Here is a 17,945-nt window from a genome sequence, read left to right on the forward strand (position 1 = left end):
AAGGCCCCAGTTTTCTTTTTAAAAAGAAACTTTATTGACAGTTAACGTTTTGCACAAACAGTAAGGCTCACTTGTAAGGTAGTACTGAAATATTGTTGCATAACACACACTAATTAAATTAGAAGATATAAAAAAATTAAAATAAGTTAGTTCGAGGTACTTTGTATGTTGGAAAAGTCTGCATTTTGCTATTCATAAAAGCAGCAATTAAGGTAAGGGACTGTTCTCTACTTATCAGAGGAAGGGGGTGGCTAATGTGTGACTTATTTATTTATTTATTTATTTATTTATTAAATCTTGACCTTCCCCGAAGCTACACATATTTTTCCTTGAGCTTCTCTGGGGGAAAAATACACGACCCTCCCTCCACCATAAGCAGTCCCTAATCAATTATTTTTATGTTCACACCAAATGTAGGTATTGGGGCAAATGCGACAGACAAACAGCACGGGAATAAGAGTTATCAATAAAGTAAACAGCTAATTTCTTAAGCAAAATGGAAATCCTCCTTACAAATCATAGTGATTTTTTTTAATGAAATATCACATTTTTTTAGCAAAGATTTGGTTTTGTTTCCCACCAGAACTGTTTGTTGCACATAATGTGTTCAAAGATTGTTGGAAATTTGAAAATATGACAATTACTTCAGTTTTTACAATGGTGTGATTTTGGCAATTTTTAATGAAAGCATTCATATGAAACTTGGAGACGGATTTGGAGGTTCAGATGGTGTCTAAAATAATTACAAAATACAGCCATTTAAAGTTGTATGTTCCTCCCCCAAGACAAAATTAAAGAAAAAAAAATTAAAAAGTGCAAACATTATTATCAAAATTAAATTCAATATGAATGGGCTAAATGAATAGCAGGGTTAAAGAGTTAATCAATTTGAAATGCACTTCTTTCACCTTAAGAAGAACAGGCCATCAAATGTAGTTTGTATGCATCTTTTTTAATTGTGGATTCAAAGAATTTTTTAAAGACTAGAATTCTGAAATAAATCTGATGTGAAACACCCAAATACCTTTGAAATTGTACTTTCCCTGAAGTTAGACTGTTGATTAAAGGAGAGGGGAGGTATGGAAGAAGTGTACCTCACCGACATCAGGAGTCCAGTTGAAATTGCTTTCAAAACAGTGGAGAATTGTTTTTATTGCTGTGAAAATTATATTTCGAATTGAAGTTCTCAAAAGAGAGAACATTGCCTGTGCCATCTAAAATGTTCATAACAGACTAGACACTTTCCCATTCCATTCAGGGATTTGTTTCTGTGCACAATTCATCTGTTGTTCCAGAAAGCTGTATATTGGGTAAAGAGGTCGTGATTAAAAAGTAATTTCCAATACATAAGTGCCTGCTGATGAAACAGTGAGAGTTTGACCTGAAGTCACAAAGCAAGACAAATACAATACCATTTAATTTCCTAAAGATCTCTCTGGACACACTGCACCAAAAACCATTTTGCCATCAAGGTTACAGTCTTCATCATCTTTGACCCTTTTGTAAATGATGAGTTTTCTTTTTCCATGTTAGTTCAAAATTATTGTGGTTATTCATCTTTTTAATCTTCTTTGACAAAGCAATAGAATAAGCAGGGTAGATCTATCTGGACAAACTGTGATCAAAATAAGGTCAAAGCTCTTTGTAACCATATAATACATTTTGATTTAGGCAGAACTTTTGAAGGTTGTCATTTAAACTTTTAATTTAGTTCTCATTTTTAGTTAGTTGTCTATGTATTTAACTTTTGATTTAAAAGGGATTACTTGGTATCTTGCTATAGGGGACAGTCATAGCAAGTTAAAAAAACGTTTGTATTTCTCTTGCAGGACTCACATATGGGGATAACACTGGTCTTCAAACTGGTCCTCTATATTTTCTTCCTAGTGTTTTCCTTTTCATGAACACCTGAAATGAACACTTACCATTTTAGGCACACCTGTAGCCTACAATGCAGTGAAACAGCCCTGCAATTATCCCATCTTTATTCATTGTATAATCTTCAGTTTTTGTTGATATTGTGTCAGAGCGGTAGCCTATTGTATTTCGTAAGATCCATTAGTGGTGGCATCATATTGGACTTCTTTATTCTGAAAGGTGTTTCTATTATTTTTTCCACCCACTTTTGTCCACATGATGGGGACAAAATCTGTGTGCAGCAATTACTCCTATTTGAATCCCATCTGAGATGTCAATTCTTCAATACAAAAACTCAAATGCAGGTAATTTCCTGCATGTCTCCTGCTGATAGAAACAATGATTGAAAGCATTAATCAATGTTTTAAGCAGAAAACAAATTGATGCAGATAGTGCTTTAGGATGTAATTAGGATATAATGGGGGAAAAAAAGCATATGCCCTGTGGACATAGTCCCCTCATGAAGTCTGTAGGAGCTAATGTGGTCCTAAGTTAGATTTACGGGATCCTGGAAATGTGAAAAAGGACGATAAAGATTAATGTGTCATGTAAAATAATTAATTTTGTTTAGACCCTAGTTGTAATTGTGATAAGGCCCTTTGTATTTTTAATTTAATATTGATTTACTGCAGGTATTCTAGGTAGGCTATTTATAAATAGAATGGAGATACACTAAGAGTATCATATAGATATACAGCAGAAAAAACACCAAATGTAATTATATATACATGTGAAAAGCAATCACATCAAAAACCTGTCATGTAATTTTTTCATGTTTTGGGAAAAATGATGCCTATTTTGACATGCAGTGCGTGTGTTTAAATTATATTTAAAATGAATTCTTCACCTCTCCTCCAGCTGCACAACCTTTAATATTGTGTAGATCATGAAATCATCAATATGTATTTATATCATTAAGCTAACATGCTGTTACTTTAATTTACCTGCGCAACCACTTCCCTATGTGCAGCTATCAACTATCGTCGGAGTCAGACCATTTATTAGTGAGATGCGCATATCTCAAGTAAAGTGTCATCTTTATCAATCAGTCATATTGTAGCGTGTAAGTGTAGCTACCATGAATGTGCACACACAGGCAGCGTGCAAATGCAATGTTTCTATGCGTGTGCGTCTGTGTGTGTAGTTTGTTCGCCGGCTCACGTGGATGCCACAAAACAGCCAGGGAAGATTCATGGACTTCCTGAAAATAGTGCCATGTTGTATGTGTAACTGCGCACAACAAATGCGTATCTATATGTTTCTTTTAGTGCTCTATGTTAAATGTGATGTTATTTGTGTTTTTAGCAGACAGATGTTTGTGAGAGAACACAGTGTAATGGATATTTGGTTATATGTTATGAGCCGTTACGCCTTTCATATATCCCTCCGCTGTTTTTTGTCCCCTTTCAGACTGTTTTGGTCTTTTCGCTGTTAGCAACGGAAAGAACCCGAGATAGCTGTAAACCCTATTTTGAGATAATTGAATATTTTTGTTAGGATTACATAACAAATTGACAAGAGGTGTAACACCCATGTTTATTTTGGAAGAGTGATTGGCGCGTGTTGTCTTTTTTAAATATTATTTTTTTCCGTTTTAATAGGAATTGTACAGATTGCTAATTTAGATAGCAACTGTTAGCGAGCTAGCTTCCTAGCATAGCATCTTCCTCAAGAGGCACGTTGACATTACCGTGCTAGCTAGCTAGCCAGACCGTAGGACTGCTAACGTTAGCGAGCTGTCACACAATCACACATCGTCAAGAAATTGTGGTGTAAAGCTGGTCGTTTTACCACGCCGTCTTTTATGGGATCACCATGTCAATGAAGGCCGGTGGAAATCGCAGCAAGCCCGGCGGTGGCAACACCGCTGGTGCCACCGCCTCCGGTGCCGGAGGAAGCGGCGGGGGAAGACAGAATCTGGGCAGGTCTGTGAAATTAAAACGTCAACTTAGCGAAATAAAAACACAGCAGCGGTGGTTACAGTGGCCAGTTTTCAGTGCTTGGACACAGTCGCTTCTAACAGCGGCAGTTTTGAGAGATGACATTCCCGTTAAGTGGTCCAAAACTAGTATGCGTTTCTAAACGTTATGTGGGCCTTGCGACGTGTTGGTCACCTAGCGTAACGTTATGCAGTTTAGCTAGCGAGGCCTGTCTGCTTGCCCCAGTAATGTTGCAACTTCGACGTTACGTTGCCTCTTCTTGCATGGTAAATTAAACACAGCATCTGATCTCTGATGTATTTAGACACGTTTACGTGGACGAACATTTCCCCACATGTGTGTAGCAATGATGCTGCTCGCCAAGTTGCTGGTATCAGTTTACTATCAGCTTGGAGTCAATTTAGCCACCGTTAATTAGCCGTTTGACAGCCCATGCTTGTAATTCAGTGCACTTGCCTCATTCAGTAACACAGCGGCTAGCTAACGGGACAGCCTGCCGACTTTTTCCAACCTAGGGGACTGCGATAAAACAGCTGTGTTTGTTTTCATCTGACTGTCATTTTAGGTTGGTACGTTACCGCAACATTGCTGCAACGGGTTTGCCAAGAAATTGTAATCGTAAACGTGTGGGCGCACGGAAGAAAGGGGCGGGTGTGGAGACGGGGTTGAGGAGGAGAAGGGGGAATTATAGACCGACGGGCTTTCAACCTTGACGTTGCCGTAGCTGCTCGTGTGAAATAGTGTCCTTGAAGCATGACATTTCTGCACGAGTCCTCCCTAAGATAAAGCTAACACGCACTGTCAGTGCAGGAGCTGCATGCGTATTGTGAATTTTGGTGGTGATAATTTGCTCAGGCTTCTATTCACCGGTCACTAGGACAGTACGTCCCATTCATTGCGTAGGTTTCATCCATTAAGGCCGTGCAGAGATATTGTAAAATGCGATTGGACCAGGTGGACTGATGCATACAAAACCAGCCTATTTCAGACACTTGGATTGGCTCTATTTTGATAGTGTGGTACTGACTGCGTGCAGAGGTGCATGTTACTCGTTTACTACAAGGGGCATAATGTAGGGAGAATGGCCATTGCCTACATCAAATTGTGAATACCTGGCCATGTGCCAGCAGCTGAACAAGGTGCATTTTAGGACATGCTTAGAAAAATGTAGGCTGCTGAGAATTTGGCGAGGGGACAGTCTAAACAAAAAAATCCAGGAATTCTGTGGAAAATTTCAGCATCTCCATTGCCTTCAAATATGTTATAAATGTGCATTTTCAACATATTTCAGTCTAGAATAAGTTGGATAATTTGTGTTGATGACTCTTGGGAATCCCCTTTCAATGTGTAACAGCAGTTTTATACCATCTGAGATTTATACCATTTAGCTGTACACTTTGTTTCAGCATACTAGCAAGAACTTAAGTGCCAGTGATGATGGCGTGTTTGACAACAGTGCCATTTGTTTTCTTTCAGGGGAAGACACAGTGGTAAAGGTCCCGCAGCAGTAAGTAACTGGTTAACTCTCATAAGTCAGTGGCAAATAGCCTTAATGCCACATAAGCATGTATCACAGAAGTTTGTTATACCTGAGTAATTTATCACAGAAAGGAAGCTGCTTTATGAAAGCCCACACACTGGATTAATGCTTCTTTTTGTTCACTCTGTGCAGAGTCATTTGAATATACTGTCATGTTTTTGGAAGGGATGCAATTTAGTTAAAAAGTTGCACAGAGAGAACCTCAGAGAAAGCACAAGCCAGTGGTCGGACATCTGCTTCTTATTGTTATGCATTATGAATCGTCCAATAGATAGAACGTGCCTGTGAGAGCCTATTTTACTTTGCAAATGGGGAACATCAGATGTTAACTGTGTTTTTTCTTTAGGTCTTTTTCAATGGTGTATATGCAAATATGAGGATGGTCCATGTCTTGACTTCAGTTGTGGTATGTTGGCTGTGTGTCTGACCAAAGTTTTTTTAGATGATGTTTCAGATACGTCTAGTATCTGCATAGGGAAATAAGCTCAGTTACAAAGGAACACTTGTTTGAAAGCACCATGTGAATCGTGCTTACTGTAAATGAATTTGTAACAGCAGTATGTACTGCAGTCTGTCTTTCACCACATGCTGTTTCTGCAAAATGTCTACGCTGCCATAAACAAAGCCTGTGTGATCTGTAGAGACAGCTGGTTGCATAAACAAAGAAGAGATTGATCAATCATTTGTCTATTTCACAGCAGATGGGTTTCTGAACTTGTTTTTTGAATGTGTAAATTGACATTGGCACTTAATTGAATGAGTGTTGCATACAGTGAATAATAATAGGCCTATTTATTTGTAGGGGACCAAGTGTGAGCTGAAAGTGAAAAATGGAGCCGTCTATGAAGGAGTATTTAAAACATACGGTCCAGAGGTAAGGATCACACGTAGTGGGATGTTCTTTATAGGTGCTAATATGGAGCTAGATCTGTAATTTCTTCAGTAACAGCACTAATGATTAAGGTTAAGGAGGATAATGCCCAGCCAGCACTCAATAGCAGTTTCACCCTTGAGGTGGTTTGGGCAAAGATCGCCCTTTCCATCTTTCCTTTTATGGAGGAGAGGTATGTGGCCCTTCATCTTCCCTTTTAGGCTGAAGTATTCTCCAATCTTTCCCCTGTGGGGAAAATTTCATTTTGCACAAATGAAAAGCTTAACCTGAGCAATGGTAGAGGTTTCTGTCCAGTTCACTTGGCAGAGGCTCAGCTTGGTTTTAACTTCTGATGAGATGCCAGTAACCTACATTATAACCTGTTTTCACCAAACACCAGGGTTGATATTTATGTATCTTAAATCGCACACCTCTTTTATAAGGTTGTGTGACTTAAATGTGAATAGGGCTGGCGGGATACTCCAAAATAAATTGAATTTGGTGTGCTTGCACAGGCAAACACACCACTTTGTTTTGAGACCAAAACAAAGCATCACATTTGGCTTTTATTACCACAGTGTGTGCAAGCTGAACAGTCAGACGTGCTGAAATTCACCACCCCTCCGTACAACGTCTCTTAGTCAACAATGCAATGTTTGGTTGCAGGGCTTGTGTTTTCAATTTTGTACCACAATATTATAGTAGTTGTTGTATAACTTCTTGTTTTGAGGAAATTAGAGGTCACAAGCTCCTCCATCTGGCATGGATGACATTAAATGAACAGAACTCAATCAACTGATATCAGTCAAACTTTTGTTTAAATATGCTGTCAGCCAAAGAACATGGAAAGGATTTTTTGTTGTTCAGCCTTAGGCAAGCATGTTGATGTGCCATGCTGGGCCAAGATTGCAGGTTTTCATTCCAATCAAACACACCAAGTGAGTTAATTAACTCGGTCCTGTTTTCTCTGGTTGTACTCATTAGGATTATTTTCATTATCCTTTAATTTATCACTTTTTTTAAAAATTAATTGGTTTAATGTTTAGTGTATAAAATGTCAAAAAATACTGAAAGTAGTCTGCCACAATTTTCCAGAGCCCAAGGTGATCACTTCATTTTTTAGATTCCATGTTTGGTCTGATCAGCGGTCTTAAACATAAAGATACTCATAGAGGAAAAACAAGAAATCCTCCTCGAGAAGCTGTACCAGAGAATGTTTGACATTTTTGATTAATACATTTCCTATAAAGATTAATTGATTATTAAAGTGGTTGCCAATTTATTTTCTGTCTGTACAGCAACTGCGCTGAATGATTGGGATGAAACAATGCATCAATCAATCAATGAATTATTTGTCATATGAAATCATATAAGATACAATTCCAGTGAAATGTAATCCTCTCAGCTCCTTTCTGCATAGAAAGAGTGTAATATTGAATATATGTGTATGATTGGGTTATGTTAGATTAATCCAATTTAACATTACTTTCTCCCTCAGTGTGACCTGGTGTTGGATGCAGCCCACAGAAAGAGCCCAGAGCCGAGCATAGCTCCCAGAAAAGAGGATATTGTGGAGAGCATCATTTTCAAGGCTTCAGATGTCGTAGTGGTGACCTTCAAAGATGTGGATCTGAATTTCGCCAGGAAAGGTACTGAGGGCATTTGTTTTGACAAATACTATCCAGGCACATGAACAGCAGTCCTTTTATACCTAGTAGTCGTGTACATGCCAGTACCCACGAAGCATACACAGTGTAAATAGGTGAGTTTGTCATGTTGTAATTGTTGCACATTCACAAAGAAAAACACGTGCCAGATGACATCCCATCTGTGCATACACACAACATACTGGTCATTTTCAGTTTGTATTCACTGCCTCGATGTCATAGAGCCTTTGCCACGAACGAAATCTCGAGTGTCTGCCATGAGTGGCCAGCCACTGAAGACTAATGTGATCTATTGATCGGTTCGAAGGTTGCCCTGGCGCAGCAAGGACACTCAATAAAGGCTGAATGAGTCTTCATCTAATTAATCTTGACCGATAGAATTCTTCTTTGAACGATAATGGACTGTGTGGGAGGGTTTTATTTTCTGAAAATGAACAGGTGAAGAAGTGTGAGGGTCTCATTATCACATGCTTCACAGAGATGGTGCTGCAGTGGGGCCAATTGTAAAATACAATTTTATACTGTTTAAATTGAACAGTTGTGGATTGACTTGGAATTTAACAATGTTTTGCAGAAAAGGAAAACATCTGAAGCACCATTGCTAATGTCTGTGATCTCATGTTACTAAATCAGACAGTTGACTTCAGTAATTTTACAGAGATAGTTTATTGGTCAGAATTGTCGTTTTTGTTTAGGAAGTATATGTGTTTTGCTTCAACTCAAAGGAACAGTGTGTAGGATTTAGTGGCATCTTGCAGTTAGGATTGCAGATTGCAACTAGCTGAAATTTCTCCTGGTTAGAATTCCTTCAGTGTTTGCGGTTAAGAAGCTTTTATCGGGAGCCGGATTATCCGCAGAGGTATTGTACTCTCCAAAACAAATGGTCCCGGTGATTTAAACTGGTATAAACACTATATAGAGAAGTTTAATGTTAGAAGTCAGTGTTTCTCTGATGCTGTTCAACTCATAGACAGGCCGCTAGCCCAGCACCTGCTAATGAGTACTCACCTTTTTTCTCTTATAAGCTAATATCCAGATGTTCATGAGGTTTTTACTGGGAGCCAAATTATCTAAAGAGGTCTCTGTCTCTCCAAAACAAATTGACCAGGTGATTTAAACTGGTAAAACACTGAATAAAGCAGTTTAATGTTCAACAAAAACAGTGGTTTTCTGATGCTGCTCGTTGCGAAGGGGCTGCTAACTACGGTAGCTGATGTGAAAATTTAAATGGCCCTATCTAGAGCCAGTGTTTGGATTGTCCTTTCTGGGCTGCTGTAGAAACATGGCGATGCAACATGGTGGAGTCTGTGGACAAGCACCCGCCCCCTATGTAGATATAAACAGCTCATTCTAAGGTAATGAAAACACAATGATCCTTATTTTCAGGTGATTACACACTAAGGAAAACAAACTCATTATATTCCATTTCTGCCAAAATCCTACACACTGTACGTTTGATAGCAGAAATAAGGGGATATGGCGAGTCTGCTAGACACGGCTTGATTAAATCTATGAAAACTACTCTAAAGTTGTTAAAAAAATTACTCAACTGTTCGTGTGATCACCACTGAGTCATTCTATCTGTCGGTCCATCTTCTGACTCTCTGTCATCTGTCTGTCTCTCCTCTCCACTGATCTAGTCTCCTCTGACACAGGTAATATATGACTGTTTTCTCCTCTCGCACCATCTCTGTATGCACTCAAACAAATTTGTAAATCTCCGAGGCTTGGGTCTGATCTGTTGCCACCTGTTGCTTCTTTTTTAAATCCAATTTGATGATAACATTTGGGGGTCATTGCTTTCACATAACCAAAGAATGAGACTCAAATGTCTGACTCAGGTGTTATCTCTTGACTGGATGTTGCTTTCGGTGGAAGAGTTGCCACTTGCTCTATCATACACTTCCTTAGTTAAGCTTTTACTTTAGATATCAGCAGATGCTGCCTGGTCGTGGTTGTGGACATAATGGCTTTATGCTTACTCATGAAGAATCTTAGCATGTGTGAGAGATATATAGTTAATAGTTTTAACTGTAGTGAACTTATACCACTTGTTTTAGTTGTTTTAAACTAACATTAATACTCCCTTTATTAGTTTGAACAACAGTTTTAGTTTTCAGCTGTCATTTAAAGCTATGCTTGAAAATTTGATATACAGTTTTAGCTAATTATTTTAACAGCTCAAGCACAATTGGAGCCTGTATGTAGCGAGCCACTAATGGCACCCTGGCAGCAATGACTCACTATTATAAGAGAAAGGATATGGTTATTATTTTTGTCTTAACTTATCTTTCAGAGCATTGTGTTATTTGCCACATGGGGTTCTGCTGCTGCACTTGATTTCAAACCTTACTGCACCAGAGCTCAGTCCAAATCAGAGCTAGATGGAGAAGGGGAAATTACAAGCATTACGACTATGATTCCATTGAAAGCAACAGATTGAAAACTCATGTCGAGCACTAGCACCCTAATTTGCTTTTTGTGAGCATTGTATTAAAAATGGAATTATGTCAGGATGTTTAATTTGGTTTGGCCCTGAAGTGCTTTGAGGTCATATAATTGACTGCAATCTAAATGCATGTTTGCTTATCCCTCACTACGCCCACATTTGGTTTGTAAATGTTCCTTATTTTCTGTACGATTCCCTTGATGGACAGAATGCATAGAGCCGCATACCAACCACCTCTACTAATATAATTCAGGCCTGTTAGCCCAACTGTCTGCATGGTGCCAATCTAGTGTCTCTGAACTTGCTCTGTGCCAGAAATGCTTAAATGCTCTTCATATTGTGAGATGAGTTGGGATGGCTGAGTTATGTAACTCCAGGTGGCTGATATGCTTAATGCACGCAGTCCATTGGTGCCAGTTCTGAGAATGTGAGCGCAGACTTGGGCTGACATGAGATCAGACTTCCTTTCAAATATAATTGGGGGTTTTCTTTGAGCATGCCTGTCCCTGGTTTTATTGTAAGTTTACTTAATCATAGTAAATGGTCCTGAAAGTATCATCATCCCCAAGTAGACTTTCATGCATTTGAATGTTGTCTTTCAAGGTGTTGCCATAGTGATGCGTAATATATTAAGTGGGGAAAAAGACAGGCTTTGTTGACACTCTAAGGGCTTTTCCGTTGGCACTTTTGACTAAGCGGAGTCAACCTACGCTGCATCGATTTACGTTTCCATGACCAGTTTAAACGTGCCAAGACACGCCAGAGATGGACTATCTCTAGAGTTGGACCAAAGCATGCTTGACCACCTCTAAGCGTGTTGCCGTGACAGGAGATAGTCTTTGTCATCTCAAGTTAGAGAAAATGCAAATAATGTGAATAAAGAAACCATCAGAGGAGCGATGCATTCATCATATATACAGTTTATTGACGGTGATACACTATAGACTAGGATAGAATAATTAATTTACTGGACCACAGAGGCTACCACCAGCGACCAACAACTTTTTAGGTGGAATCTTTTCTTGCATGGTACTCAATGCATGAGTTGATGTTGTGAATCAGTCAACACACCTTAAATGTCCATATGACAACTTTGACCATTCCATTTATTTTAACTGGCTTTCTTGCATGACATATGCTTTAGCATTGACTAGATCTTCAAGTGCCTAGAAAATGTATATGATTTCATATGGATTATACTCACTGCAAATATTCTGTTCTGATTGTTGTCACGGTACGCTTTAACGACACAATGCTTCTGAGACATTGCAAGCAAGCTGGAGAAGATGGGCCTCTGGCTGTGAGAAAATTAATAGAGTCAGACAGCAGTACAAGAAAGAAATGTTTTGTTGGTTCACAAGTAAGTCATCAGCAAGAGACACACCTTCAAGCGGTTAGCCCTGTTGTATGGAGACGCAAATACCTGCTGCTGGGCTAATGTGCTGAGTCAAACTGAGTTGAGCCAAGCCAGCACATGTGCATGGAGAAGGGCTTTCTGTGATACCTGAATTTAATTTTGCATGAAAGTTTGTCAGCTGAAAATATTTTATCACCTACCTTCTTGATTTAGTTGGTATATTTTATGCATTTTAAGACAGTAATTGGGGACTAGGTTCTTGCCTTTCTTTACAAGGCTGTTTACATATTCTTGCTCCCGCCGTCAGAACATTTTATCCTTGTTAGCTTTACCGAGGCCAGCTCAAGAAATAGCTCAAATTCTTTTTTGAAAGGATTTTTTCCCAATCCAGTTGGATCCATGTCTGGTTGTGAGTGGGTGTGCCTGGTGAACCACCACTACCTCCATGTAGACCTTTGCTGTAAGAGCTTGTGGCAGAAGCTCTTGAGGCATGAGCGCTACCCTGCATAAACAGTGAGAGTGCAGCCATGTGACTATATACCATCATGAGCTTCTGAGTGTGTGTGGGTGTGTGTGTGTGTGTGTGTGTGTCTGTCTGTCTTTGCTGTACATAAATATGTATTCTTTGTGTGTGCTGCAGACAACTTCACAGATGCAGCAGTGAGCGGTAAGATCAATGGCGAGCACAAAGAGAAAGATCTAGAGCCCTGGGATGGAGGAGAGACCCACAACTCTGACAGCCTTGAGTCTCTGGATACAGATGTGGTAAGAAAACAAACATAACAGACACATTGATACTTCACTTGTGAACACAGTAAAGAATCTATACAGGCCTCTATATGTTAACTTGTATATTTTGACAGATGAAGTACACAGAGGTTGTGTCATCTGATCCGCAGCGTTGATAACATGTTAATAAGCCTTCTCTCTCTTTTTTTTTTTGGATCAGTCAAACGGGTGGGACCCCAATGACATGTTCAAGTATAACGAGGAGAAGTATGGAGTCTTGTCTACATACGACAGCAGCTTGTCCACATATACGTAAGCTTCTCTATGTTCATGTGTCTCATCCTGTACACATCACATTGTTAACAGTATTATTTTGTCAGAATATGTTCAGTTTTCTTGTATTTACCTACATAGAGGTTACATACATGTCATTAAACCTATACTGTTAATCTTGTTTGCTGTTGCCTTCAAATGTAAGTGAGCTTGTGGGTACATCATGGAAAGTTGTGTACACGACATTCTTGATGTTTGAGTGGTTTGAAGTTATGAGAAGACCGTTGCTAGGCAATGGCAACGTGGAGGCTACTGTTGGCATCTGGAAGCCACTGAAGCTAACGATTTAGCATGCTATTAACTTACCATCCACCAAAAATGAACTTCCATGACCGCCACCATTTCTGAAAATGTCAGCAAGCACGTCACAACTTGTGAACTCAGAACTCTCAGAATATTTCCACTTATAAGGTCGTGAATACAACAAGAGGGGGGTGTTCATATGGTGAAGACAATAAACACGACCCCATTCGAAGGCAGCATCAGTGTGACCTCATATGACAAAAGTCAGAACTTGATTTCAAGCCTTTTTTAGTCATTCCATCACCTCGCTGCCCTTGTCTGACCTGCGCTTGTTTCCCAGGGTCCCCCTGGAGCGGGACAACTCAGAAGAGTTCCTCAAGAGGGAGGCGCGTGCTGCACAGCTTGCAGAGGAGATTGAGGCCAGTGCCACATACAAGGCCCGCGTGGCCCTCGAGAATGATGAACGCTCTGAGGAGGAGAAATATACTGCTGTGGTGCGAGGGGAAAGGGAGACTCACACACTTAGCAGGTGAGACCGGGACACACATACAAACCTAGGGCCAAAACACACTTCCTGTGCTGCTGAGTGTGTGTCAGCGCAGTCCTTGTAATTACGTAATTGCCAAATGTGTTCACAACCACCATGTGCTTATCATATTTCATTTCTTCTCATTGTTGGTAATTGGCTCTTAATGTGTGCTGCAATGCCAGCTCCTTTAAAAATGAAGCAGCATAACAAAACACTGCAACATTTACAGTCTCATAATAGCACTTTGGTAATACTTGTCATTATTATTATTAAATGTGCATACTGTAAAGTCATGGAGCTTTAAATCAGCGGTTTTATTGTTAATTTTTGCAAACTGTGTTGCCTGTAGGTCTAGAGCATGCGTCATTCGTGTTTTATTGTTTTAAATGATTCAATAAAATATTCCTTTTATTTATTTTAAACAAGTCGCAACATGTTCATGCAGTAAAACTGACTGTGAATATCATCAGGGATGATTTATTATCAGGGATTGCTGATTTCTCCACAGGTACTGTGTTTATTAGGGAAGACCTGCAAGAAGATGCATCCTACACACGTGTATATGCACTTGATTTCCAGTGCCTGATATTTTACAGAGGCTTTACAGAGAGTGGGACCTATGAACCAGCATGGGCTATACTATATTTCTTCTAGCATGTCATGCACCACAAATCAGAATGATCATTGAAGGACTTTGAGCTCTCACCATGAAATATCAAGGATGAAAGCACAAGCACTTCCACTGTATGTACATAATGCTTGAGGACAGCATGATTCTGCAGTAGAAAGGCTCAGACTTGAGAACCATATTTGGGCCTTAAAGGGAGACAACGTAGTTCCAGCAAATTCACTAAGTAGACAGCAGATGTTCCCAGAACAAATACTTCCTTGGTAATTAAAGAAAACATGCTCATTTTGGCTGATGAGAAGCACTTAGTTGAATGTAATAGAGTGTAGAATTAATTCCTCCCCTTTATTATCTTGACTATTGTCTTGGATATATTTAACTGAACCATCTGCTGGCATTGTGTGTGTGTGTGTGTGTGTGTGTGTGTGTGTGTGTGTGTGTGTGTGTGTGTGTGTGTGTGTGTGTGTGTGTGTGTGTTTGTTTGTGTGTGTGTGTGTACAGAGAGAACAAGTACATTCCTCCAGGTCAGAGGAACAGGGAGGCGATGTCCTGGGGACCGGGACGTCAGAATTCACCTCGTCTGGCTCAGAGCTCAGGCGGACCCTCAACTCCTCGACCAGGACCTCACGACTACAGTCCCAGCTCTGGGGCCGACCAGAGGGTGGTTAACGGAGGTGTGTATTAATACATCCCACACAAACCTATGGTGTTACTTGCTACAATCACATCTGTTGTGCAGTCTATGTACAACAGATGATGTAAAGACGGTGATCACTCTCTGGGATGTTCATATTTGTTGTTGGTGTCAATTCATTCATTTACTTATCATACATCACTCGTGTCAGATGAATAATTTTATTTCTGCCTTGCCATTCTTTCTCATATTTATTAATATCCCCCTTCTTTATATTCCTGCTATACTTTTGTTTCTCCAGCTTTAATGGGCAGTTCACTTCAAAATCAAAAATACATATTTTTACTCTTGCCTTTAGTGCTATTTATCCGTCAAGATTGTTACGGTGTCAGTTGCAGAGTGTTGGAAAGTCTGGAGTCTTTCCAGAAATCATGACCTGGTTACTCAAGATAATTCACAGACCTTGTTGTGAGCAGTTTCAAGGAACTATTTTCTTTCTACCGAACCACACCCGCCAACTGTGTCACTGTACAGAGTTCCATTATACTGGAAAGAAGGCAGACACCTCTACTGTCGATATCTCCAACACTCAGCAACCAATACGGAAACAATTTTTTGATTGAGACATAGCACTACAGGTAAGAGGAAAAATATGTGTTATTGGTTTTGGTGTAAACTGTCCTTTTAACTGATTGTTGTCTGGCATTTGTCATCCTTGATCATTTGTCCTTCCCTCTTTTAGGTTCATCCCATTGGCCCTCACCCTGTCCATCTCCTTCCTCCCGCCCCCCCTCTCGTTACCAGTCTGGCCCTTCCTCCCTGCCTCCTCGGGCGACCACGCCCACCAGGCCACCCTCCAGACCCCCCTCTCGACCTTCCAGGCCTCCCTCTCATTCATCCCACCCCTCCTATCCCTCCTCCTCATCCTCCTTTTCTCACCATGGGCCCACGTCGCCAGCCTCCACTCTGCCCAAACGCATGTCTTCAGAAGGTACCCACATCAGTGGAGTAGACCTGGGCAAAGGCATGAGTTGAAGGTGGATGGATTGAGCTCAGTTATGGAAATGATATCCTATAATAATTGTATTGACAGATGTTAGAAGCTTCTTTAAAGTTACAATAAAGCAACTACTTTCAAAAATAAATTTGCCCAGGTCTAGTGTGGAACAACATAAATAGGTGAAGTTGCTTCTTCAGACTGATTTGGGGTCAGATTTGCAATTTCTATAGAAGTGGAAATTGTGAGGATTTGGTAAGCCACTTAGCTGATCCTTTGTCAGTGCATCAGGCAGTTTCACCTTGGCATGTGGGTGCATCACGATGTGTGCTGTGCTTCTGTCTAGCAAGAGTTAAAAAAACAGTTTCTCAAAATGTTTTCTGATAGAGTAGTTCAGTGGAAGATCTGAGCAGATAGAATTTTTTTTTTTTAAAGATATTTTTATGGGCATTTTTTGCCTTTAATTGATAGGATAGTGAAGTGTGAAAGGGGGAGAGAGAGAGGGAGCGACATGCAGCAAAGGGCCACAGGCTGGAGTCAAACCCGGGCCGCTGTGGCAACAGCCTTGTACATGGGGCGCCTGCTCGACCACTAAGCCACCGACGCCCCAATAGAATAATATTTTAACTAGTTAGAAATGTTGTAGCTACTTAGGAATTAAAACCAAATTTTATATCTCAAAGGCCTGATTATTACATTTTATTTTGTTAAAAATACAAAGCTATGCAACAGTGTGAATGAATCATGGAAAAGATGCACATAGAAGTTTGAATTGGCCCTTTTTTAAAAGAGGGTACACTATTTAAAACAACTTACTCAGTTGGTCCTCACATATAGTGCTTAAGAGTGACATTTTCATATGTAGGGAATGTGTTCATACTTGTACCATGTGTTTACAGTGAAACAGCAAAATATTCAACTAGCCAAAGATCAGTTTTGCACTGGGCTGTCACCCATGAGACACAGCTCTTATAACCGCACAAACTCTGCTAAACAGTGAATTCTTTAAATACGGGTTTCCACCTCACCTTTTTTTCCTCTGTTTCCCCATCTCTCATCTCTCACTTCACTTGGCTGTGGTTTGAAAAGTGTGGTGTGTTGTTTGATCACTTTACAGGGTCATCATTTTTCCCCACTAACATGCATGTCACTAAACATTACTGTGTGATGTGGCATTTAAACTTTAGGTTAAGATGTAATGTGTGCAGAGGTTTGGGTTTATTTAAAGGTTTTATAGGACAGAGATGAGTTTTAAAGAGAAACCTTCACAGCAGGATGGTAGGAGACACAAGCTGTTCAGTGTGTTTACCTAAACTGTCTGTTAATGGAGCTCCGTCTGTTTTCATCTGTCTTTCTCCATCTGCAGGCCCACCCAGGATGTCTCCAAAATCCCAAAGGACGCCTCGTGCTCACAGAGTGCCACCCTGCCGGACCACTGGAGTCCCACCAGGAGTGGACTTAATTTCCCACAATGCCCCAGGAGAGGTTCCAGTGACTCCACCAACCAGGAGCAGCTCCTCTGGAGGGACATGGTCCTCGGTGGTTAGTGGAGGTAGAATAGTTCCTTTTTCTTTTTATCTCTTTACCCTTTGTGTGTTTTTATTGTGATAAATTTCCAACCACATGAACATTTCTGCTTCACGGAGATATCATGCAGTGGAATGTATCTGCAAAGAAGAGAATAAATTATGGGGTAGCATGTTATGAAAGGCCTTGCATTGCATTAGTGTTCTCTGCCATGTTTTAATAAAGTGCTGTTTATAGTATGATGAGTGCAAACCTGGGTGACACCCTAAGGCCTAGATCAGACTGAGCATGTTTTAACAGCTTGAGGTCTTTCTAATGTTTTGTAATTAGGTCTGATGATTGGTAGCAGATTGTGTCCAGATTTCCCTGCCCTCCGCCTGTATATATATTATGCAGATTTATGGTACAGATCTGGGTCTCTATAGCAGGTAAGGTAAGGGCAGTTGATTCGGTGTTTGCCTAGCACCAATAAAAAGAAGATGCAGCAAGATGCAAGAGTGCTCTGTCTGATGGGGGCCTAACCCTTTCACTGCCTATCCAGTAATATTTGCCAGTAAATCAAGATTCGTAAAGGTGGTTGTTGA

The 17,945-nt window shown here is 40.1% G+C and overlaps 1 protein-coding gene across 8 annotated transcripts in view; it reads left to right on the forward strand.

Moving 5' to 3' along the window:
• The first annotated feature begins 3,314 nt into the window (after positions 1–3,314).
• Positions 3,315–17,945, forward strand: part of atxn2 (ataxin 2) — a 31,308-nt gene continuing 16,677 nt past the window's right edge. For 4 of the 8 annotated variants that reach the window (XM_049578001.1, XM_049578002.1, XM_049578004.1 and 1 more), the window contains exons 1-12: positions 3,315–3,842; positions 5,334–5,364; positions 5,744–5,803; positions 6,200–6,271; positions 7,767–7,917; positions 9,576–9,590; positions 12,382–12,506; positions 12,691–12,782; positions 13,387–13,575; positions 14,705–14,877; positions 15,580–15,828; positions 17,201–17,386. In XM_049578001.1, the coding sequence (XP_049433958.1) occupies positions 3,733–3,842; positions 5,334–5,364; positions 5,744–5,803; positions 6,200–6,271; positions 7,767–7,917; positions 9,576–9,590; positions 12,382–12,506; positions 12,691–12,782; positions 13,387–13,575; positions 14,705–14,877; positions 15,580–15,828; positions 17,201–17,386 (1,453 nt within the window). In that variant the 5' untranslated portion in view covers positions 3,315–3,732. The remainder of the gene's footprint in view (positions 3,843–5,333; positions 5,365–5,743; positions 5,804–6,199; positions 6,272–7,766; positions 7,918–9,575; positions 9,591–12,381; positions 12,507–12,690; positions 12,783–13,386; positions 13,576–14,704; positions 14,878–15,579; positions 15,829–17,200; positions 17,387–17,945) is intronic. The other 4 variants (XM_049578003.1, XM_049578008.1, XM_049578007.1 and 1 more) reach the window with 3 other exon arrangements.

Source organism: Epinephelus fuscoguttatus, linkage group LG6 (assembly GCF_011397635.1).
Source record: "Epinephelus fuscoguttatus linkage group LG6, E.fuscoguttatus.final_Chr_v1".
NCBI lineage: Eukaryota > Metazoa > Chordata > Actinopteri > Perciformes > Serranidae > Epinephelus > Epinephelus fuscoguttatus.